At 38.3% G+C, this 25,577-nt stretch overlaps 1 protein-coding gene across 1 annotated transcript; it reads right to left on the reverse strand.

The window, feature by feature from the left end:
* Window positions 1–1,433: 1,433 nt before the first annotated feature.
* On the reverse strand, window positions 1,434–19,315 carry LOC115422471 (sortilin-like). Its single transcript, XM_030138824.1, is given in 24 exon segments — window positions 1,434–1,490; window positions 2,618–2,675; window positions 2,677–2,745; window positions 3,637–3,749; window positions 3,855–3,957; window positions 5,594–5,710; window positions 8,005–8,194; window positions 8,297–8,487; window positions 9,202–9,373; window positions 9,492–9,594; window positions 10,579–10,685; window positions 11,294–11,449; window positions 11,540–11,684; window positions 12,485–12,612; window positions 12,820–12,869; window positions 13,687–13,696; window positions 13,752–13,815; window positions 14,709–14,870; window positions 14,979–15,030; window positions 15,032–15,079; window positions 15,179–15,252; window positions 15,431–15,490; window positions 18,683–18,858; window positions 18,861–19,315. Coding segments are annotated over 24 exon segments (2,499 nt in total). The 5' UTR covers window positions 18,955–19,315.
* Between the last annotated feature and the right edge of the window lie 6,262 nt (window positions 19,316–25,577).

A 25,577-nucleotide genomic window follows, 5' to 3' on the forward strand; every position in this document is an offset into this window, starting at 1 on the left:
TAGTAAATAGACCCTGGCCCATATATTAAAAGGCCCTCACATCAAACCCTCACAGCAGGCACTTGTATAACCAAACTCTAGCACGTTTACTGCACTCTGAACTTCTTCATCACAATAAATAAACCCTGCAGGAAAGCGACAACACAAGATGTGCAAATGAATGTGCAACAAATGGGAAAAAAAACCCTGTAAAGACTAATTTGTTGATAGAAAAGCTAAGCCAGTTTTCTTTCAAAATGACAGTATCGGTGTGAAAAAGAAAACAACAGCAGACCCTGTTATTTTACAGAATTCTAGTCAAAAACAGATGAAAACAAGTCTCACACAGTGTTGCAGCTCACACCGACGTCTGTTCACTCTCTATAGGTTACAGTCCGACGTATTTACATATTTAAACTGGTTTTTCCACATTGTTTCTGTGCCAATTACTCTGATTCGCTTAGTCATCTGGATCCGTTGTAAAAAATATCTATGCGTAGCTATCAACTATAGTTACCTGTCTTTGAAACTATGTGGAAAGTCGTTTTTTAAATAAAGCTGAAAATGTGTTAGTAGAAAAATTCAATTAATTAAAAACATGATTTTGTTAATGCCATTGAATGACATGACTACAGTGATTATTACAGCTTTATCACGTCACATGGAGGAAACTGTTCAACAACAAACTCATTCACACAAAGGAGCTTGTGCTTTGGGCAGTTCCATGTCCGGATATTGATTTAGAACCAAAAAAAACCTCTAACTCAACCCTCTCAACTGGTCCACTCATCAATGAAAGTGTTAAACATGGACAATATACTGAATCTGAACATGTTATTGCTATCAAAATGCTGCAAATGGAAATCTCCACTTGAGTCTTATTACTTCAACTGTGGATTTTAAACCTCTGCAACAAAAGTGTGCAGGTTTTCATTCCAACAAAGACAACAGTGTATTTCACAAAGTGTCCCCTCAAGCACAGAGGAGGCAGAAATTTACATTGGCCTTAAGGGGATTCAAAAATACTTAATTTAATGTAGAAATAAGACGCCAAAAGGGTTGGGGGGGGGGGGGGGTTATTAACCAGCAACCTTCAGCCATCTTTGAACACAGACAGAGATTACCACATGGAAAAATGGCAAAAAAACAGGTTTATGTACAAGTGCATGAGAAAACAGACAGGAGTGTTCCAGAGAAGCGAGTATTTCCAGGACAGAAGTGGAACCCTGAACGTGAACATGGTGGATTCGAACAGAAAATCCATTAACATTGGCTCTGACAGCAGTTCAGGTCACTGCATTAGTTCTTGGTTCCCTAGAATAATAACTCACAGATTCAACCTCAATCAAAAGAATCAGTAATCGAAGCGAAACACTACAAGACCTCCTTCATATTCTAGATTAGACTCGTCCTCCACTGCAGCTTTAGAACCAGGGAGCCTCCATACAGTCACTTCACCTCAGAGACGACAGCGGTGACTCTTTGTCTCGTAGCTGAGGCCACGGTTCGTACTAGAAGGTGAAAGGAAGAAGTAGCTGAAGACAAAAGAGTGACAGACAGCGGCTGCCCACGGCGTGGACTGGAAAACCTGTTGCTCGGCGGTGCGACAGGTTGCGCCTGCTATTCGAGGAGGTCCTGCGGAAAGAAAAGAAAACAAAATACCAGTGAAGCCAAAACCAACACGAGGAGAGCGCAGGGCAAACACAAACACACCTATGTGGATGAACACACACCTGGAAAAACAGGTTTGATAGTTTCCCATTATTAGTTTTAGGTTTTATTTTGTCTGGCTGTAATTTTGGATGATGGTGAAAAAGGTAGAATGAAAGACAAAGACAGTCTTTATTAATTGTCCCATAATCACTAAAGGCCTTTTTGACAGTAGATCCTGTTAAATCTCATGTTCTTATTTTGGGTGTTTGCTTTTACAAGGTGTGGCAGCCTTCAGTGTTGTCATTTTCAACAGGCTTCAACCAAAAGCTACATCCCAACAATTGTATTTTTATTCTATTCTTTAACCTTTATTTAACCAGGCAAGACATATAAATAAAACGTTCTTATAACTGGAGTGTGTAGTAATATAGATCCTCCTGAGACCCAGCCATGCAATTTTGGCCTCTGGAGGGGACAAGAGTTTCATAAGTTTAAAACAAAAAACAAAAAACTGTCCACTCCATCATTCCATAAAAAAATAAAAAAAAAAATGTATCTGAAAAAACTTGCATTGTACCATTTCAAATCAAGCTGATTATTTAATGTAAAAATGCCAAAGCATTTACTTTCCTGGGTCTCAGGAAGATATAGTATATATAGTATAATAATATTTGTAAAACCTGTTAAAATTATTTGAAGATTTCAGATTATTAAACTTTTTCAGGATCTAATTATCTAATTTTCCCAGGGCAAAAATAAAAGCCAGATTAAGTTTCTATATTCTGAAGCTATTGTCAAAATACTCCATCATACACTTGTCAATAAATCAGCGTAATCCCTGTTTAGCACTGTGTTATTATTTGGTCTGAATTTCTACACGACATTAAAACGCTTCAAAATGTGAGTTCCTGCTGTCACTTCAGTGAAGACACGTAAAACCTAGAATCAGCGTGTCACACTGTTTACAAGTAAGAAAAACATGTACCTCGTCTGAGTCATCGTGAAACTCTATCTTGCCGTTTTGAGTGTGGTTGGTCTCCAGTATCATCTATTCCATCCACGCCGTTGTCTTCAACGTGCTGCTGCAGCACAGAGTATCGGTGAACCAAAAACCTGAGGGGACATTGAACATACCACTGTTTACCAGGTGAAACATACTGACCAGTGTCTCTGCACGCAAACATGGATAACGTCCTCAAACATCCTGCTTGATCAGATTATTGCAGCACCTGTGTTATTTAATAGTGGGTGTATTTCTCTGTAGGGAAGCATGGGCTGATACTGATACAGTTTGGCTGAAAGCTGATACTGATGTTGTTATCTGTTTAGTTATTGGGCTTTTGTTGGTATTTGTCCCGTGGAAACAAAAGAATTCCTCACTTAAACAGGCAAACTTAACTGTTAAAGTCCTTTCATTACATTCACACTGTCTTTGTCACAAATTCAACCATGCAAACTTATGAAAAATATGTTATAACACAACTGATAAATATCTGCCACCGTCATTGGTGAGATCACATCTTATGAACCAATACCAATGTTTAGCCGTTACACTGAACATTCAGCTTCTTCGGGTAATGCACAGTCATTGAAGTTGAGAAACTATATCAGCCTTGTACAACTGTATGTGACAAATAAAATGTCATTGGATTTGATCTGAAATAGAAGTAATTAAAAGAAAAATACAATCTTAGTCACTACGGGCCCTTTCCCCTTTCACAGTCCAAACCAAGGCTCATGTTGTTAATACTGATTTTAATGCTTAATGATGACCATAAGTTTTCTTTTCCTGGCTCCTCACAACTGTTAGTTTGTCAGACACCTGTGTCCTTCAAAACATGAATGTTTCTCTTGCTTGGACCAAAGCACAGCTACAAATATGATCTAAACCAAACTGAAAAGGCCAAAAACCTGGATCAAGATAGGTGTGTCAGTGCCCTCTGTGTTTGTTAGGGTTAGATGACAGGATTATGTAGATAGAAGTGAGTACAAAGATCCACTAACCTGCCCCCACAGACATATTTCTTGATGAAGACGACTCCCGCTGCAGCGCTCAGCAGCATCACGATGATGATGACCATTATCGCAACAGGCATCGAGTTGGAGTGTTCACCAACCTGAGAAAGAGACGGCAAGGACAGCGTCTGTGTGAGCCTTCACCTAAACATGCAGAATAAATCTAATACTAATAGTGTTTTCCAGGAGTACTGGTCTGTACTCACCACGGGCTCCACCAGGTCGCTCACACATCGCACACTGAGGTCGATCTCTTTACGCTGAGGTGTCTCTCCGCCCTCGCATTTATCTCCGGGGATTTTCCTGTAGCTGTGAACCACATCAGATGATTTCATAAACACCAGAAATACCACTACAACACTACTACAAGAAACGTAAGTTCAATTTTTGGTAGGGCTGCACAATACATCAAAAAATATTGAAGTAATGGAGTGTGCCATATTCATATTGCAAAGACGTACAATCATTTAGTTACATTTTTTTCATTAACTCTGTTTTACACCGTGGGGTACCACAGTGGTTTTCTTTATCACTCTAACATACTAGTTTTTCTGGCAAAAATACTGAAGTAATGCTACTGATGCTGGTTGAATGCAAGTTTACATGTTAATATTGTTGAAAAGATGTGAATAGTTTTAGAGCAGCAACTTTGGTCAAGGCCTGAACAATTATATTTAAAGATTTTATTTTCATATGTTGTATTTACCAAACCAGGCAAGCAATGGAATAGTGTTTTGTTAAAGCTCTTACATGGCAGTACTCAAGCACTTTTGTTATTATGAAATACATCCATGTCATTTACACATTGTTATATGTGAATAAAATGACAAAATATTTGACTATGTTTGTGTCTGAAGGCCTATGGTAGCAGCATCACCAGGTTCTTGGACAGAACTGTGTAACTGATTGCAGTAGTACAGTATTTTGCCTTAACAAAATAAATAATTGAGTCAGCATACAAACAATTGGCTCATTTTAACATTGTTAAGGAACATTTTACTTAGTAGATGAAATTGGTATTTCTTTCAGTGAACGAGAAATATCGCAATATTATCATTATCGCAATGCTGTACACCCATATCGCAAGTTTTGCCAATATCGTGCAGCCCTAGTTTTTGGACACAAATAGGGCTGAAACGTGGTTATTTTTATTGTTCTTTTTTTTTTTTTTATTTTAATCAAATAGTTGTTTAATCTATAAAATTAGGTCAGAATGTTAATCAGTGTTTCCCTGAAGCCCAAGGTGATGTCCAAAAGGTTTCTGACATTATCAGTTTACTGACATACAGCAGCAAACGAAATGGACAATATTCAAATTTAAGAAGCTGGAATCAGAAATCTGAAATTTATTATTCAAAATGGCTCAAACTCATTAAAATGTGTAAACTGGTGGGTAATCTATTGAATAATTTTTTGTGTTTGCTTTAAGATGGTATGAATGAGGAGAATCTTAAGGACAAGTTTTTTTTTTGCTTCCTCGTCAGTGTAAAGTCTTCCTTACTGAAAAAGAACATTTACTTTCATTCATTCTTCATTCCTCAAACTCCACAACAACTACTTCCTCATTCTTACCCCTTCCTCATTCTTATCCTACTACAACTTTCTTTTTTGACCACAAGTAGAAGAGACACTAGATCAAAATGTATTTAATGCTCTCCTTAACGCAAATTCTAAATTATTCAATAGAATTATGGTAAATCCTCATTTTTACTCCTTATTCTAATAAATATATTGAATATTAGCACCAACTGCAAGTCATAAACACAGAAAAAGTGTGTCTATTTAAACAAAACAATGACTGAACAATTTTAAGAGTAATGAAGACAAAGTGTTTCAGATAACGAGACAACTACATGTACTGATATCTCCTTCATGTCCACACCGATGGAATGTTGCAGTACAAGTGAGTATTTTCTAGATTTAAAGGTTGTCGTCGGCGTCTTACCCACTGGTCTGCAGCTGCTCCTCTTTGCCGTGCAGACAGAACTCCAGCACTTTTCCTTTGAGGTCTGGCTGCTCCACACACACTGAACTGTTCTCCTCACGGTAGTATCCAAAGTCACTGGAAGGAGATATGAGAGGATAGTGGTGAAAAGGCAGAAACAACAAACTACATTCACTACATTTGATGTTATAGACATATTTGTGGCTCAACATACTTTTTGTGTCAGTGTATTAAATGGGTCATATTTTGCTAAACCCACTTTTATTAGTCTTTGGTACATTTATTTGTGTATTTGGGGACCCTAATAGTTCAAAAAAGTTTGAATTTGAACCCTCCAGGTGCTGCAAAGCTATCTTTATATTCATTTTGGCAAAAATCGAGTGGATTTGTAAAACCCATTTTAATGCGTCTATAACTAGCTACGTCATGACATTTGCACTTATAAGGTCAAGACTTCTGATGAAACATTTCTCCGAGTACGACATAATTGTTTATCATCAGCAGCAGTTGTAGTCCACATTGAAAATACGTCCAAACTTTGAGCCGATTAACTAAAATGTTCAGTTGTTGGTTGTATTAATGAACACAAGTGGCTGAATGGGACAACAACCTGGAGGGGGTGGGGCATGAAGTGGCTCATTTGCATTTAAAGAGCCAGCACTCAAAACATCCTTTCTGGTGTCATTACTCAGAAATAGGATTGAAGATGGACCTGGAGTTGAATTAATGAAGAATTCAGACCCAAGCATACAGTCACAGAAAAAATTATTAGACCACCCTTGTTTTCTTCAACTCCTTGTTCATTTTAATGCCTGGTACAACTAAAGGTACATTTGTTTGGACAAATATAATGATACCAACAAAAATAGCTCATGAGAGTTTAATTTCAGAGATGATATCTAAAAACCATAATCACTTAAGTTCTTACATCAACAGCTATGGCATTGTACTGACAAAAACTCTTTTCTGTCTGTTTTAGTCACATGATACACACAGTAGTAGGTACTTGATTGCATAACCATTGTTTTTTATGACTTTTGATGGTCTAATAATTTTTCCGTGACTGTAGCATTTACAGTTTATGCATAATTCCATTTAAAAAAAAACCTAAATATCACTCCTTTAAGTCATTTTGTCTTTTATGAGTGATGTGGACTGTTTGTCACTTTTCTGTTTCTGTTTACAGCTCTAGCCATTTGTTGTGCCCTCTGGAGATTTCGAGGTTAATCACATCTTAATCAGCAACATGTTACCTTTACTTAAAGAGTAACTCAACACTGTTGGCAATGTTTCAATTCCCTTCTTGTACAGAGAGCTTCGACACATTACATTACACCGTTAGAAGTGAAGTGCCTCCAGATAAACAGCTGGTGTCATTAAACCCAAAGAGATGAAGGGGGGCATTAAATTAGAGCTAGTCAAAATCAAATGTTGGAAAATTATGTGGAAATGTGAGTCATCCTGCTGTTTTTATAAGGTCAGCACATCCACCATTAACTAGTCTACATCTTACACAATACACTCACTACAGATTAATTGATTAACTGATGCTAATTTCAGTTTCTTATATACATTTGGGTTACATGTTTAAGAGTCTTGTGTGGTCTACTCCTATTTTTGTCCTTCCTCTGAACCAGGTCGTGACAGAACCATAATGACTCTTAAATATTTAATGTATTATTCTGCAAACTATACTTTATAAGAGGGATGTCAAACATGAGGCCTGTGGACCAAACCGGCCTGTGGGATGAATCTATAAAATAAAAAAATTACACTAAGATAATAACAATCAGTGGTGTAAAATCATTTTAGTTCAGATTCCACATACAGATCAATATGAGCTGAAGTGGATCGGACAAGAAAAATAACGGCATAAAAACCTATGAATAATGTCAACTCTAAAATATTGCAGTGTGAGAAAACTAAAATTACACAATGAGAATGAGACATTTATAAACTAACCTTCCACAAAAATGTAAATAATCTAAACAACCATGAAGTATCTGAAATTTCTTAAGAAAAATTAGGGCAATTTTAACAATATTCTGCCTGTTACTAACTGTTTTGTGTCTTTGTAGATAAACTGTGATCTGTAAGTTGTAATGCACATGTCAACGAGAAGCTGAGACATATTATTGTTAAAATTGCACTTTTTTTTGCACAAAAAACAAAAGAAAATTCATAGTATTTATTTATAGGTTATTATGCTGTTATTTCACTTGTCCAGCCTGCTCAAGATCAAACTGGGCTGAATGTGGCCCCTGAACTACACCCCTGCTCTATAACCACTAGGCTAGTTTTCCATTAATACGTCCAGTGACATGGCTCTGGGTGACAACTGTCCATCACTGCAACAAGGTGAAGTTCAACACATAGATGTTATATGACGACAATGATGTTTTGATTCTTACCACAGGAAGTCGTCCAGGGTACAGACACAGGGGGTTGGCTGGGTGTTGACCTCGTAATCCCGTCCGTTCCAGCAGACGGCGTCCTTTCTAAGACGCAGGAACTTCTCTTTGTAGCCAAGTATGCAGCCATCTTTGGGGTCGCTGATGTCATTGGAGTGGGCCAACCACTGCACGTAGTCCGCATCCTGGCCTGCAAAGATCAGAAATACAGAAATATGTTTACATAATGCAATCGCAAATAAATCAACCAAAATGAGCCGAGTATTAAAATCTGCCTGGTCATGTGACTCACAGTCTCTGGTCAGGAGCTCCCTGAAGTCGATGGTGATGGAGATCCAGTACTGGCTGAGCATCGAGTCTTTGTAGCCCCAGATACTGACATTCATGGAGCGAGCTCCCGGTTCTGAGGCCAGTCCAGTAAAGTAGATGGCCTCTGTGGCAAATTTGTGCACATGCCAACACTGTCCTTCATCAGTAGAAAATCTGTTAGGAAGCCAAGAAAGTAAACATATGAGCACAACCAAAAGGCTACAAGTACAGACGGTTGTAACAGTGTAGCAGGTTATTCTTCTTCAACCAGGCCAACTTTGAAACATGTGTCTCTGAATATAAAGTATCCCGTGTTGTTTTAGTGAGTTATGGAGGTCTGTGTGTTGGCAATGCAATTATGCTGAATTTAATCCAAAAGGCACAGAAAAATAAAATCAGATGACAAAAACTCACTTTTTATATGGAGTTCCTAAAGATTTCTACAAGTGAAATTTAAGACTTTTTAAGACTATTTAGAACAGAATTTAATGCCCATTTCACAGCCATATTGACAAAAATGTGTGACTCCTACAATTTAGGAAAATGTATTTATTTACTCCAATGCCTTGATTCCCACCGTTCTGAGTCATTTCTCAGAGAGGGCTGTAAAGTTAGCAATAACTGGTTCCTAATTTCAATATAAATTGTTGGGTTGGATCAGGTGGAACTGAGTCGACTAATGTTACTTTCTTTCCAGCTTGGACATTTAGCAGACATTTAAACATAATACAGTAAACAGGTTAATCACAACGTAGCTTAAGACCTACCATATCAAATTTAATACCTTTAAAAGACTTTTTTAAGGTATTAAATGGAGATTCTTAAATTCAAGACTTTTAAGACTTTTTAAGACGCCGTGGGCACCCTGTATATAATAAATGTTCTTACTTGATCTCATTGATCGGTTGAGTCGGACTGTGCTCCACAGCCACCAGCAGGCCTCCAGAGTCCAGAATAGCATAGTGATGGGGTCCTTTGAGGGCTTTTATCCAGGTGTACCCTCCGTCATCAGACACATAGACATCAGGCTTCATCACTGAAATAGAGTCACCCACACTCCCTGGAACACAGGAGACACACACAAACTATCATAAGGAGGAGGAAGATCCCATTCACATAAGACCCTGTGTAAATAGTTGTTAAAAGGTTTGGTATAAAAGCTCTGATGTGAGGATTACCATGAGCTAAGATCAGACCCACAGCGTTTGGTTCGGACAGCGGCAGCATGGGCACGTTGAGCCTAGTGGTGATACTGTAGGCTCCGTGGATGTGCAGATTACACTGTAGACACAAACACAACCATCATCTGATAATCTGTTTATAGTCACTACAAAAGGGGAACACACACTGTCACAACAGTCTATGTTTGACCTTTTTGACAGAAAGTAATTTGATCAAAATCCGTCATAGATGAATGGCTGTATAACTACCTAATACAGGGTGCTTGCTTTTTATCCAAATAAAAATTCCACTTTTTTCAAAACTGCTATTTTTCCCCCCAAGACCTTGACTTTACATACTTTTATACTTGCATGCTTACTTTTTTGGTTGAGATTCTACCTGTTGTGTATAGTACAAAAGTTCATTTTAATAAAAGTATGAATAAATGAATGAATAATTCTAAGTAAATTATGTTTTACTGACAAAAACGTTTTCCAAACATATGAAAATAACAGAAGTGCATGATGAAGTGCACACAAACACATTTCACTAGAATCATTCTAGTACCAACCAGTTAGCCAAATCATATCAAGTTTTTTATGTTTTCCTCTTGCATTTCTTATCTAACATGATTATGTGCCTTTGAGCATACTGTAAATTCTACTATGAGAGAAACTTTTTTCCATACTTTATTTAGACTTTCACACAAAATTCCCGACTTTTCAAGGTCTGGAAAACAGCATATCAAAGTTCCATACTTTTTAAGACTTTCACGACCTGTGCAAGCACCTTGAAATACTGTAACTGTAAGTGTAACTTATCTGTTTTTCAATTCAGACAGCATGAATACAACATATTTAATGTTTTGTCTGGTCTGGATGCTGCTTTTGCTCTAAATAAAGACTATAATCACATGTTGGCATCATCTGTTTCAAATCACATCCTTCTTACATGTTTTTTAACCTTACTGCTAGTCCTGATTAGTCCCGTCTTAACTCTTCTAATGGTCTGATTAGTTTATTTACAAATTAAGTGCTTCTGTTTAAGGTTGATCAAGTTTCTCTGCTGGCTCCTTTTCCAGACACACCAGTTTCCTCTTTTTACCTTATCGGGGTCTTTGGCAGTAGCGTCACACTTGCTGTTGGCAGGTTTCTGCAGAGGAACCCATTCCCCTCCCTGGTCAAATGACACCACAGACTGCACAGAACTATCTGAAAATACAAGAAAAGAGACACAACACAACAACAGCATAAATGACACAGAGAATTGCACTAAGTGCTTGAGACTTACATTTTGTTGGATTTGACTTGGTAACATTAATGTGCAGCTGTCTAGTTTTTTCATTTGACCTGACTGGAACAAATCATGACTACAGTTAGCTGTGACCTCTGATGTTTAACATGTTTACCCAGTCGCCTGTGACTTAAGTTAATTCAGTTGTTGCTACTGAGCTCACAGTGTGTGACTGTGCTTCCTCCTGTGTGTTTACCATGCAAGTGCTGTGCAGGCATGCAAGGGTTAAGACTTTGGGGTGATGCGAACTATTTCTTCTGGAGTGTCAGCCATCTGATCCAGACAGACAGCACATCTAACACTGACTAGCTAATTAAATATTAACCTAACACCCTCCCCCCAGTACTATGAGTAATGGAGAAGTTAAATGTGTCTGCTTCAGAGGGAACATGAGTAAAGTTGTTGTTGGTCTTTCAGGTGCAATAAAAAAATCAAAACTACTTTAATTTCTGAGAGGAATTTCCTTAGAGCAGTAAATGCTTCTGACAAATGATAAAGTGCAGCACATGTCCTTAAAATGAGCTACCTTCAGCCAGGATGCTGGTAATGAAAACTCCTCGCATGGAGGTGACGTTGGTGAAGTCTGTGTCACCTCCTGTGGTGGTGTAGAGGTGCCGCTCCAGGGACTTGGAATACACTGTTCCACGGTCGTCTGATACATAAACAGTACCAAACCCTGTATCTGTGGACACAAAATGGATTCATTAACATTCAGATGAGTATAATTTGGTTATAATGGTCATTAATAGAAGTGTGATGATGCTGATTGTACCTCCTGGCTCATCGACGTGCATGAAGACCATGTCATTGTTTGCTGCCAGGATGGAGTAAAACTGTTCGTGACCAACAGCCGGTAGCTGAGCCATATTCCACGAGTCCCCAGAGTCGACTGAAACATGGATCATCCTCAGCGTTCCCTGGGTTGATCAGAAGGACAGCTTAAGAATAACAGTTTTAAATCAAGGGTTAATCAAACTCACAGCAGAGAAATTCTTTCTGTTCATTTTAAGCATTCTAAAACAACACACACTACTTAGCATTAGCATTAGCACATAGCCCATATTAGGAGCAGTGAGCTGCCATTGAAGGCTGACTCCAGATCAGCAGCACCGTGGTCAGGGGCACCGACAGGAGAACTAACCTGTTTATTGGTAGGAGGAAAACGTACAATCTGGAAAGGCCCCAGACCAACTGAGAATTGAACCCAAAATCTAGAACATTTTTGCTGTTGGCCCAAGTGCTAACCACTACACCATATGTGAAAAAAAAGAAAAAAAATTAAAAAGTGGTATAAAATAGTGAAACTCTTAGTAAAGTAACTAATTTAGATACCCATGAAAATAATGTCCAGTTCATGAGCTACACGAGGCACAGAGCTGACATTTAACTATTAAACTACATTTTCACAGATAATTTTACTCAGTATAACCAGATATTAAACAGGTGCATAAACCAGATATCTGATCATATTGCTTCTAAATTTTGCATGTAGTAAATTACAACTTGTTCCTTTTCTTTATGGACACTGACTAGAAAATGTTAACTTATTACAATTCAGAAGCACCTTTTCCAACACCATCCTTTAAAACAAAACAAATATGACAATCAAATATTGACTTTCCTTGTCTTTTTTTTTTTTTTTACACACACATTGGTAAGTCAATATTTTGCCACTGGATGCCTGATCGTATTTCTGTATCTTTAGATCAGCACTGACCTTGCCTGTCATTACTGAGGCAAAGAGGAAGCGTCCTCCCAGGCCGAAGGAGTAGATCTTAGTGGCGACAGTCTTAATAGTCTTCCCGTAGTCTGTTGTCCTCCTCAGCTCAAGAACTCCACGGTCACCTGGGATAGATGAGAATTTAAGATTAAATTGTTGTAAAAAGACACAAATGTAGAAATAACCAAATCAAATTAATCTACTGGGTTCTTAAAGAATGACAAAAAAATCTAACTGATTAATGAGGGTTACTTACAGTATGATCATAGTTTCAATATTTGTGGTTAAAATGAACACATTTCTTTAATTTAATTTAAGGAGGCATTACTCACTGCAGGAACCATTGAGATTGGCTGTAAAGAAGATGGTACTTTTCCTTCCCCTAAAAAGAAACCGTCAAGAATTTCAGATAAGCAGCAACATGCATCAAGGATATATAAAGATATGAGAGACTCCTTAATTGTGATTATGAGAGGGATAGTTTCTAATGCATTTCGTACAGTCTAGCTTTTATAGATGTTGTTTGTTTTAACTAAGAATGGCATGACAGGGCTTATCAAAAAACATCAGTAACCAGCACACAGTCATGTCCTTCCTAAATATGCACTTCACTGTGAGCGCTGTATTTTGACTTCAGAAATCTCCTGCCTGAGATTAAAAACAAAAAATGACCCATTTCCCTGCAGCCTGTTCAAATCAATGTCTTGTGGGATGAAATGAAAGGTTACATTGCAGGAAAAAACTGCTTTGTACATTCAGCTCTTTGAGGTACAATGACCTCGAAAACAGTGTATTCAAAGTGAAATGAGAGCTGCCAAACGTATTCAGGAGTGTGTTCAAGGAAGTGCCTCCATAACAACAGGACTGCTGCGAGGGCTTGGCTTCGACTCAGTTAAACAGTCACCTGCTGCAATGTGTTTTATTTGCCTATTTGCAAACGTACAGCTTTTGGGTTGGGAGGAGCAATGCAAACACATTTTTCTCTAACTAATGTTAACAAAAGGTCAACTAAGGACTGTAATAGGAGCTTGTTGGAGCAACTTAAACTAAAGAAAAAGGAGACGTCACTTTAGGATAGTGTGTCTCGGCTTCAAATCCTTGGCTGACCAATGAGGCTATAGTTCTTCCACTCCTCCTTAATTCCTCTGAAAAAATATTTCCTTGACAAACAGAAACTTTAAGTCACTGAGTGACACTGCTGTTTGTACACTGAACATTTGATGCTACTATCTTAACACATTTGGCTTGTCTCTTACCATTTGACCACACACCATGTCATGGATCTTTTTCCAGTTGCTGCCAAAATCTTGAGACAGCCATAGTTCATTCTGGAAGAAAAGATAAAAAAAAAAAACAATGAAAGACTGTGTAGGTCAGTGATAAATGTGTTTCTGAGTTAGTTACACTGTTGAACACGTGCTAATAACCAGCAAATTAGAACAGAAAAAAAAAAGAAGAAATCACCAAGTATACAGAATTAGTTATAAAAAGTGTGAAAAATAAGCAGTATTTTTCGCTCTGAAACACTGTGGGTTTGCCTGCTCAACGTACTGAAACCACATACAACTGTGGGAAATGTGCAACCTCTGTCTAAAACACATATGTCTAATAAATAAACTGACATGAAGCCATCAGACATGTTTGAATCACTAAAGCCAGAAACCAGTTCTGAACTATAGAACACTGACCTAACCAAGAAACCACCCCATTCCTCTCAGTCCGTATCAGAGAGGTCATGCTCTAACCACATGTCAATGAAATACTGCTGATAATGTGCTGTAGTGTTAATAACATCATAGTGTGATAGGGGAGGGATCATGCCAAGTGTGGCTCCAGTGGATCATGAGACAAGATTTCTGGATGGTTCATAAAATTTTAAAACACAAAAATGATGATAAACAATGTCTACCTCTTAGGTATGTAGCTCACTGTTTTTTCACAGGTCTTCTAACTTGTATACATTCAGAAACAAATTCCATAAATCGAAATGACCCTGTTTACACAGGTTTGAGCAGATAAGAGCCCCCTTCACACAACAGCCAGGTTAATAAATGTATGCTGTGTAAACAAATGAATGACTGGCCAGCAGTGTTTTTTCTGAAATGAGGGAGTAATAGGATGTGGCCTTTGCTCAAGTACTTTACAACAAGCTGTGAAAAGGGCATCTCACACTGAAAAACATCACTGTGGTAAATATCCATGCTGAGTGATGGGTACTCACATTGTTACTGATGACCATGAGCGCATTGGAGTCCTCAGGGTTGTAGGAGATCTGCATCAGCGGGGTGAAGGGCAGGTCTTGGTGGGTGAAACTCTTTCCAAAGTCATCTGAGACGAAGATGCGAGACCCAAGACTTCCAGAGATGTCACATGTCAGGATCACCTACAAACCAGAGGCCAAGAGTTGTACCAATGGACCCTTCCAAGACGTGTCGTTACAGTTACAGTAGGCACTGCATTTCCCTGCAGTCTTTATCTGGACAGTACTCACTTTCCCAGAGTTCTCGGGGCCGATAGCAATGCCGAATTCTGATCTGATGAAGGTTGTTGATGAGGTCAGTCACATCCTGGAAAGACTTCCCGTAGTTCTCGCTGATAAGACACACGGTGAAGCCAAATTAAAGGCAAATACAAACACAAAACATGCTCTATTTTTGTGTTTTTTTGGTTGAATCATGATGTGAGACTTACCTTCGGTAGAGTTTGGACTGTCCCAGCCGGATCATGAAGAAGGGCACCTGAAAGGTCGTCAAAGCCAGGATGACCTGCAAAGAAAAAGAGTTCAGCCTGAAGTAACAGAGCATTTATTAATGTGCAGATTGAAGGCCCATTATATAATCCATGAGACTCACTGCTGTCATCCTATCCAGCCACATTTGTCCAGTTCATGTCACATTCATGAGACCTGTAATGAGTTCACATATAAAACAGTTGAACACTCACCCCTGTTCCATCTCCAACCCAGGCCAGCGACACTGAACCACTCAAGTCATTGAAGATATACTGAAAAAGATGAGGAAACACTGACTTTTAATTTATAAAGAAGTAGGATTCACATATATTACATCCTGAGACAAACTGGTTCACTGTGTTTCATCAATCGTATTTTTCCTTTCATTTCATCACATCCATTTATAAAAATGTTTTAAAAGTTAAAACTAATTAATATTGTTATAAACAAAGCTGGGGAGTTTGTGTAAGCAGTTCTTTCAGCCCAGTTGATAGACACAGATGAACTGACCATGCAATTAGAAACTGCATTCAAAGCCTATTTGGGGAGTTTGCCTGCACACTGTGTATTTTCCTTTGGCAGAATGTTTCCGCTCACCATGTCTTCAAGTAGAGCTGACAAAGTGAAAAAGTGAAGCACCACTTATCAGAACTGACATACGTTTCAGCAAGCACAAGCCAACTGCTCTGAGCACTGACTGGTTGAAGAACATTGCTTTAATACTGAGGTCAAGAATCTAATTTTCACTGTGACAGTAATAAGATTAGATCAATTTGTGTTTCTACAGCACTGTTTGATGTATAAATAGTATATATTTTTTTAATATCACAGAAAGTCCTGCTGCCTGATTCCTTTTCCTTGCTCTTTTCTTATAAATGTTACTCTTTGTTTTCTCTACCTTCGCTTCTTTTGTTTTGATTTTTTTTTTTTAAGTACTCCTTTAACTCCGTATTGGCTTTGTTCAGCCTTGCATTGTTGCAATGATGGGTTTTCTTGTTGTGGGTGGAATTTCCTGTTTAGCTTCGTCTGTCAAAAGTTGTTTTTAAAGGAAAGGTACTACAAATTAAATTGAAGTTATCGACGGTATCAGGCTGTTTATAGGGGCCTGTGCTGTAAGCAGCTCCTCTATTGTGGGACAAGCCACAGAAACCTCAAGAGGAATGACGAGTTTCAGCCTCTAGGAATTCTCTTGACTCTAAGTTATTGAGGTTAAGCATACAGAGACCTCAATGCAAATTCAATCACATGGCATGGGAAGCCAAGCAAATGAGCAACATAGGATTGTGCTGACGTCTGTTTCCTGTTTCTTTTACCTGTTGTTTTAAGGTCAGCATTACAGAGACTCCTAGATGTTTTAATCCCTGCATTAATGTGAGTGCTCTCCCTTTCAGACTGGATTTGGTGCCAAAAGTGTGATATCCATAGTAAAAATTTAACCCCGTCTTTGTAAGTGAAAAACAAAATACTTTACATACAGCGTGCTGCTCCTGCTATGTACTGTTTTGTTCCACCTCCACAACAAAAACAACATTTAATCACAAATAACTACCACACAGTCGGTCACATGGATTTGTCTGGGCTGATTTACTGTAACTACTCAAGCCGATTCCCTCTCAGGGAAGTAGAGCCTGCATCCATCAGAAAAAGATAAGATGTAGGTCAGAGTAGAACATGTCAGGGATAAAAATTGGTTTGGTGGGACTTGAATGGATCGCATGCAAGCGTTAAATGGAGACAAATATTATGTAGACCACAGGTGTCAAACATGCAGCCTGGGGGCCAAATCCGGCCCGTCAAAGGGTCCAGTCCAGCCCTTGGGATGAATTTGAGAAATGCAAAAATTACACTGAAGATATTGACAATCCTTTCATTTCAGGTTCCACATTTAGACCAATTCAATCTCAAGTGGGCGGAACAAGTAAAATACGATCATAATAACATGTAAATAATGACAACTCCAAATTTTTCTCTTTGTAAATATAAATATTTTCATGTACATACACTAAAGCAAAGTTTAATTTAACAAAAAATGTGAATAACTTGAAAAGTCTTAAGGGAAGTACAATTTTTTAACAATATTCTGCCTGTTACTCAATGTTTTGTGTATTTGTAGATCCACTGTGATCTATAAGTTATAACGTACATGTGTAAATGATAAACTGAGGCAGAATATTGTTCAAATTACACTTATTTTTTCAGTTTGTTCATGTTATTCACATCTTTTGAAAGGATAGTTTGTAGATGTAAACCTTCTCATAATGTAAATTTACTTTTTTTGCTCTAAAACATAGAGAAAAGTTTGGAGTTGACATTATTTATATATTATTATGTTATTATTTTACTGGTTCGGCCCACTGCTGATCAAATTTAGCTGAATGTGGCCCCTGAACTAAAATGAGTTTGACACCCCTGATGTAGACACTTGTGTTCTTCAGTTGTGTGGAGGCACAGACATTTACTGCAGTAAGAATGGAAGGAAAAGTGTTAAGTGTGTGGTAACAGAAAGGCATGATGCCACATCAGTCCAGTTCTGAGGTCTCTACACTGGCTCCCTGTCTCTCAGAGAATAGACATTAAAATTCTCTTGCTAGCATACTGAATGGTTTAGGCCCAAAATCCATCAGAGACCTTCTAGCTGAAGGTCTAGTCTAGTTAAAGGTATGAACCATCCAGACCACTCAGGTCATCTGGTGCAGGTCTGCTCTGTGTTCCCAAAGTCAGAACTAAACATGGAGAATCAGCGTTCAGTTCTCTGCTCCGTATATCTGGAACAAGCTACCAGAAAATATCAGGTCTGCTGAGAGTCTGAGTTCTTTTAAGTCAAGGTTAAAGACTCACCTGTTCACTGCTGCCGCTGACTAAAAGGCTTTTGACTTTTTAAATTTTATATTCTCTTTTGAAACTCTGCACTGCAACTCTTACTTTAATACGTGTGTTTTTTATTTATTTTTATTTATTTATGTATTTATTTTTGGGATTTTATGTGTTGTTTCCTTACTTGCTGTTTTTAATCACCTTTTACATGTTTCTTTTATAATGTTTCTTTTATAATGTTTTAAATGTGTTTCTTTTTCCCTGTCGTTGTATTTCAGTGTCCTGTGTGAAGCACCTTGAATTGCCTTGCTGCTGAAATGTACTATCAAATAAACTTGCCTTGCCTTCTGCTGATCATCTGAGTTAGTGGGAAAAAGCTACATTATAATTCTGCAGATGGTAATGTGTGTAATTTGTGTGCTTTGGTTTCTAAGCAGCTGAATACTAAAAATCCCCTCCATCTTACTGTTAGTGTGTGCAGCAGGCCAGGGCTCAGTGGAAAACAGTCCATCTGTAGCTAGGTGTCTGAGGACAGGGACTAGCTGATTAGGCCTGCTCGTGCACCTGGTTTGCACCTGCGCAGCATCTTCCTCTGCCTCATTTCATTGTCAGACGTGTCAAGTGTAACAGGACCTCAGCAGGTAACTTACACTGTGGGTGTTGGCGTTTAACTTGGTCTCAAATCCTTGAAGAGACTCGCAGGAATCGGCCTTGTCGACGTTTCTTCGTTTTATCTTGTGCTTTGGTGATGCCGCCAGCCATGCAGGCAGGGATCTCTTAACGATATTCGCAGCTTTTCCCAATGTGTTTGAATTCCGCACAAAACCGACTGTCCGAAAGGCTGGGGATCCTGCTGAAAATCCAACCCGGCTGTCAAAGTGGAAAGAGATAACAGCACGACACAGGGCAACAAAAGTCCCATTCTTATTGCGGAAAAGCGGCTGCAGTGAAAACCAAGCAGAGAATAAAAAACACAACCAAACTCCAGTCTTTGTTTATCCCAGTCTTCCCTAGAAATTGAAGGTCGCTAGTGCACTGCTGCCGCGGATGACATCAACAAAACACTAGTCCTCCTGACAGCGACTATTTCGGGCTTTGAAAACACGGAGCGCCCGCAAAGCTCCGGCTGCTTCCCCGCGCAGCAGCGAAAAGAAATCTATACAATTAAAACAGGATAAAATCGTAATTTTCTAATTTGACCTGATGTTTAACACCAATTATTCGCGCTGTAACTCCCCGGCCAATATGCTGCACTGTAACGATCGCTCTAATTGTGTCTGCGGTTTGTTATGCCCCTATGCGGAGAGGAAGCGTTGTAATTGGCTGGGAAGCGTCTCTGTCCACCCATACACCATTGGGATTGGCTAAATTCCAAAAGGGCGGAACCAAAAAAAAATAGGAGCTCATAATTAGCTGTCAAAGCCGTTTCAAGGTAGGTTGAACAATACTATACAGTGAGTCCAACCAGCCAGAACTTCATTTATAGCAGAAAGCGTACTTTTCTGGGACACATAAGAGGAAAGTCATTTTCACACGTCAAATTTGACTAATATAAAATAATGGACTGTGATTTAAAAGAAATAGCCCACAGTTGGATTTTCCTAATACTAAATGTACATGAACACTATTAGGCTCTTTTTTTTCTCTTTACATTATGATTAATGTGTGTATACATATAAATGTATTTATGCACCCTTTTTTTTTTTTTTTTTTGTCTTGTTTCCTGAAGGTGTGGTTGGCTGGATGCACGGGCTTGTTGATGTCATTTTTTACTGTACCCCCCCCCCCCCCTAAAAAAGAGAACGTGGTGTTGTGTGGTTGATGTCATATATAATATTTTGTATGACTGTTCTGAATAAACATTTCAATTTAAAAAAAAAAAAAAGAAAGAAAGAAAGAAAGAAAAGAAATAGCCTGCTGAGACTAAGCCTCTGAGTGACGGAAAAAAAGTCAGCTATGTAAATAAAAATGAAATACGTATTTGGAGAGATTTGTGCAGCAAACCAGGAAATTGAAATATAATTGAAGGGGGATGCTGCTTAATCAGAACGCTAAGAATTTAAACATAGGCTACTAAACGTTAATAAATAACTAAATGTTTCTATGTTAAGGAACATGTATTTTATAAGCACAGTTAACATCTGATAATGTGGATAAGAAAGGAATGCTTTTAATACACTAAACACAAAAATATTCTATCAATAAAATCAGAAAAGTAAATGCATCAGTGCTCACCACATGAGTTACATATGCCATGTATTAAAATGAATGGTCATTTCTTTTGACTCATACCCACAGTTTTCTCTGGCAGGGATTAAACATCTGGATCTGTTGTGATGTTGAAAGGCTAAAAAAAGAGATTAAAACCGAGTAATCTCTACCACAGTGTAGACCTCACTATCAATGGACTGAAATTTACACAATATATTCAACAGAATTTAGGTTACATTAACACTGAATAAGAAATAAGGTTTAAATGAAAAGATTGTCTTGCAACATATGACATGAGCCTTTATTTGAGAACATTACCTGTGTTTAGAATACACTATAATTATACAGTTTCTGTTTTCAGCCTTTGACATTTTCTAGATAACTAAGGTGTGACCTTCTGATCATGTTTTAAATCATGTGATTGCTCAAATGCTTTAGGGCAGAGGTTCCTTCTATAACCTATCACATTCTCAAAATTATATTTATTCATTTTGGTAGTTCACTGAGTCATATATTGTGTCCTTAATTAAATCTGTGCATGTGATGGGACAGTGGGCCATAACAAACCCATGACTGCTGGTCATGTGTTTTGGGGGGTAGAAAGTCCCGATGCTGACACGGCCTGTGTGGACAGAGTCAAACTTCAGAGCACAAACTGTTATTTATACTGATATTGCTTCAGAACACCTACCAGCACCTCCAGTTGGTGGACATTGGGGTGGGGACATTATTACTGACCTACACCTTTAGGACATAAAAATGTGTTGTTCAAACACTGACAGGCATAAAGAGGCTGCCTCATAGATATTTAATTTCTTTGGTGTGGCAGATCTCATCCAACAAGTCTGTGAGCCAGCAGCAGAGTAAAGTGTCACATCACACCCAAAAACAAAAAGCTGTTAAACAAGTTTGTCTGGTGTTTCAGTGGCATGTGAAACTTTTAACTTGAGTCCACATCTCTTGCAGCCATATGCTCAAATATACCCCATGGCATCATGAATTATCTCCACTTATGTTATTTGATCCCTTTGTATTCTTTGATTTAAATTCACCAAGAAACCCAAACAATTTGATCTGTGGAGCAGCATTCCTCCACAAAGAGACTGTACAATGCAGACGCAGCCCCTCCCCCATGCCAGCCCGGGCAACTATTAAAAGGTGGAGAACAAAGCCACTTCTTCCTTCGAGATGTGTCCTGTTGAGAGAACTGCGCCTTTCAGCAGAATCCTCCTGTCCTCTTTTACACTGCATATTCCAGAATGCAATGAGCATCAACCCAACTAAAGCCAAGAAAATTAATTTGCATTACATAAACTATGTAAATGAGTTCAGCCTGAGTCATTTGAAGCACATGCTTGTAGTTGAAACAGGTTCAGTTTGATAATGCTCATACAGTGTTAGTGGAAATGGTGACCTCTAGTGAAAATTAAGTTCTGTTACCATCCAGAGTGTCTTTAAACTTTACAGATGGACACTGTCATCTTATACTTTATTTATGTCTCATATTTGAACAGAAATATGAGTGAACCAATTGGGCACTTAGAGACATAGTCCTCCACCAAGGCCAGTGTCCGCTCTGCTTCTCATCTGACAACATTATTAAACTACAAACACAAAGTTTGTACAAAGTGCTCCAATTTTAATGAGAAAAAACAATTCTAGTCTCAACCCTTTGCATTTGCTCCAAAATGTAATGCACTTGTCATTGGTCCATGTCCTGCCAGTTCAATTTTCATCAAAACTGGTGCAGTTTTTCCATAATCCCTCTGGCAGACAGAAAGTAATAAACTGAAAAGGAACAAATACACTGTATGAAAAAGAAAGCCTTCAGTCTGACTGACATGAATGGCATATTTTGTTTATGCTCAGAAAATAAGTTGTCCTCCTCATATCGAGGACTTGTTTGTACATCTTTACTTGAGCTCAGATAGACTTTTGAATCTAAAACATACAATGTAATGGATTATGTTTTTCACCAAAACAGACAGACCCTTAACATAGATTAGTTCTTTCTTGATTACATCTATTTACACAAAATATGAATGAAATCCACTTTATTCCTTCATTATCTGAACTTGTTTCATCCTCACTAGGATCATGGGGGTTGCTGGATTCTCTCCCAGCTACTTATGGGCAAAAGGTGGAGTACACCCTGGACATGTCACCAGTTCATCGCAGGGCTGACATATAGAGACAAACAGTCACTCTCACATTCACACCTATGGGCAATTTAGATTAACTGATTAACCTATCAGTGCATGTCTTTGAATGGTGGGAGGAAGGGGGTACCTGGAGAGAACCCACGCAGTCAGAACCCAGGACCTTCTTGCTGTGAGGCACGAGTGCTATCCACTGCACCACTGTAGCCCATTCACCCACTTTTGAGAAACTGTAAACAAATTTTAATTTCAGTCCATTTCTAAATCAGAGTGACATGTAGTATTTCTACTTTCAAATGATCAAAAATGACCCACATTTATCATTGTATTTAGAATTAAGCTGTCTGAAGTTAAGCCAAAGATGCAAGTGTATAGTATTGCAGAGATATGCATTGAATAATTCATACCCATAGTCTGGGCAAATGTATGTGACCAAAAGAGGAAGTAGTGAGTCATTTTGAGGTGAGTGAGTCAAATGATGATCACGGAAAATGTCATGGAGCCTTTGACCAAAGCGTCAGAAAGTGATGAGATGGATAAGCTCTGCTGAATAACAACTTTCAGAGTCAATAAAGTGAGAAAGTGATAAAAGCTAGACACACTGTTGTTAGTTTCTCCACTGGACACAGCTCTAAATGAAAACAATGGAGTTTGATGTTGAAATAGAAATGTTTCGTCTACACAGATGAGTTTGATTCTGAGGCTTATGAAGGTATAAAGTTATGTGATGTTTTTATCTTCACTGACTTCAATGTTTGTTGATCCACAGTTCAGACTAAACAGTGACAGTTCTGACCTTGTTGGACAAAAACAGATTTAGTTCAGAAATTTAACAACACAAACCAAATTGTTCAATTTAAACACACAATAAGAAAACTGAGGTGATTTGTGGTTTTACCGTGGCTGTTTTCTGACTAAAAACAGGACATGAAAATTTACAAAACACAGTCTCAGAAGTTTTAATTTGAAGATAAAAACTTGATGATACCATTTTATAGATGTGTGTAAACAATGAGCCCCACACATAACTGACTGACTGATATGGATACAGCATTTATTTGTTAGTGCTAAATGTGTTTTTGTACGTTGCTTCCCCTTGCTGTCGAGAGTCTAGTTCATTATAACCCCTTTAAACATCAGGAACTATCTCCTCTTCTCTGACCCCCTCTCTCCTCTTCTTCTTCTCTATTCACGTCCCAGCAAATATATGTTACTGACCTGACTTCTTCCCTGCAGTCTCTGTGCTTTATGTCCTCACAGGTTTTTTCCTGGATCTTCTCTGGACCTGCTGCTGTGGTCCTGCTTTTCATCTACCTTCACTGTCATCACTCATTTATCCATATGGTGTGATAGTGTTTGTTATATAGTGACTTGGTACTAACAGTTGCAGTAGTGGTATATCCAATGTTAATACTTGTATTTACTGCAGTAGTATTAACAGTTATGGACATGTGTTCTAATTATTGGTAATTAAACTAGCACAGCTGTTTAAGTTTTTAACAGTTCTAGTTCAGTTTGCTGTGCATCCATATGTGTCCCCCTTCCCCAAATTACTCTCTCTCCTCTCTCTCTCTCTCCTCTCTCCTCTCTCTCTCTTCTCTCTCTCCCTCTCTCTCTCTCTCTCTCTCTCTCTCTCTCTCTCTCTCTCTCTTTCTCTCTCTCTTTCTCTTCCTTTAACCCTCTACCCTCTATCTTTAACCCCAGCTGGTCAAGGCAGACAACTATTGTTTAAGAACCAGGATCTGTTCTGTTGTTGCATTTTGAGAGTTCAGTTTTGACATTTCTTGTATTCATAAATAACTTCATTTTAGATTTCTAGAACATACTTTCAAATGGACTGCATATTCTTCATTTTACCAACTGATGTGGCACCCTAGTGGCTCACCTGGTGGACTGCACCCCATATACAACTGTGGAAAAAACAGAGGCCGCTGCAGTTTCTTCTGAAATCAGCATATCTGCATGTATGACAGCCATTCCATTCCTGTGTCTGTTGAAGTCCAACACAAACACACCTTATTCTACTGAATAAACACCTGATCCATGTCTTATTTAAGAAGGAGAAGTATAAACACCACTACTCGGGCCATCACTATCTTCTTACAATAGACAAAAACAGTGCTATTAGTACTGCAAAAGTAATTGGAATCAAGAAATAACCATTGAAAACTACTGGACTTCTGCTCTGACAATGTTTCCAAACTCTGAGGACTGGTTTTTCTATCAGGACAATGCTCCTGGCCTCTGTTAGGTCAATAAAGGTGTGGATGTCAGACCACCAGATGAAGACCCTGTCATGTCCAGCCCAATCTCCAGACCTGAACCCACTTTGAAAACTTCTGGAGGAACATGGATGGTCACAAGCTGTCAAACATTGCTGAGGTGTTTGAATTTCTATGCAGGAGCTGCATAAAGTCATCCAACAGCAATAGTGGAGACACAGGACACGTGAAAGCTGTCACTGAAAATCAGGTTTATTCCACCAAATATTGATGTCTAAACTTTTCCCAAGTTACAACACTAGTATTGTGTTGTTTAGAAATGAATATGAACTGGTTTTCTTTGCATTATTTGAGGTCTGAAAACACCTGCTCTTTTGTTATTTTGACCATGTGTCATGTTCTGCAAATACATGCTATAAATAACAATATTTTATTTGGAATTTGGGAGAAATGTCAGTAGTTTAGAGAATAAAACAAAAATGTTCATTTTACTCAAACACATACCTATAAATGATAAAATCAGATAAAGTGATAATTTTACAGTGGTCTCTTATTTTTTTACAGAGCTGTTTTCCTTCTCACAGTGGCCTGGGTAGAATTCCAGCCTGATTTGCAGCCTCTTGTTCTTCTGTTCTCTCAAAGGACCTGATCCTCCTTATGAACAATAGCTCTGTCCCTTTTGATAGAGAGCATCTGAAACTAACCTCAACAAATCTTGTATTCCAGTTTTTCTCTAACCTCTTTAGATATGCCTCACCAAAACGTTAATATATTATCTACATTTGTATTAATATATAATCAGCTATTTATATTTTTCACTGAAAATCAGATATTTTCCTATATTTAACCTACTCATCAACTCAATGTTAGTAAAGCTTAACCCTCAAGACACATTTATTGTTATTGCATCCTACAGATTACTTTGTCCCTTCATTCAACCTTTCCTAAGCGAT

This window comes from Sphaeramia orbicularis, chromosome 7, assembly GCF_902148855.1.
Source record: "Sphaeramia orbicularis chromosome 7, fSphaOr1.1, whole genome shotgun sequence".
Lineage (NCBI taxonomy): Eukaryota > Metazoa > Chordata > Actinopteri > Kurtiformes > Apogonidae > Sphaeramia > Sphaeramia orbicularis.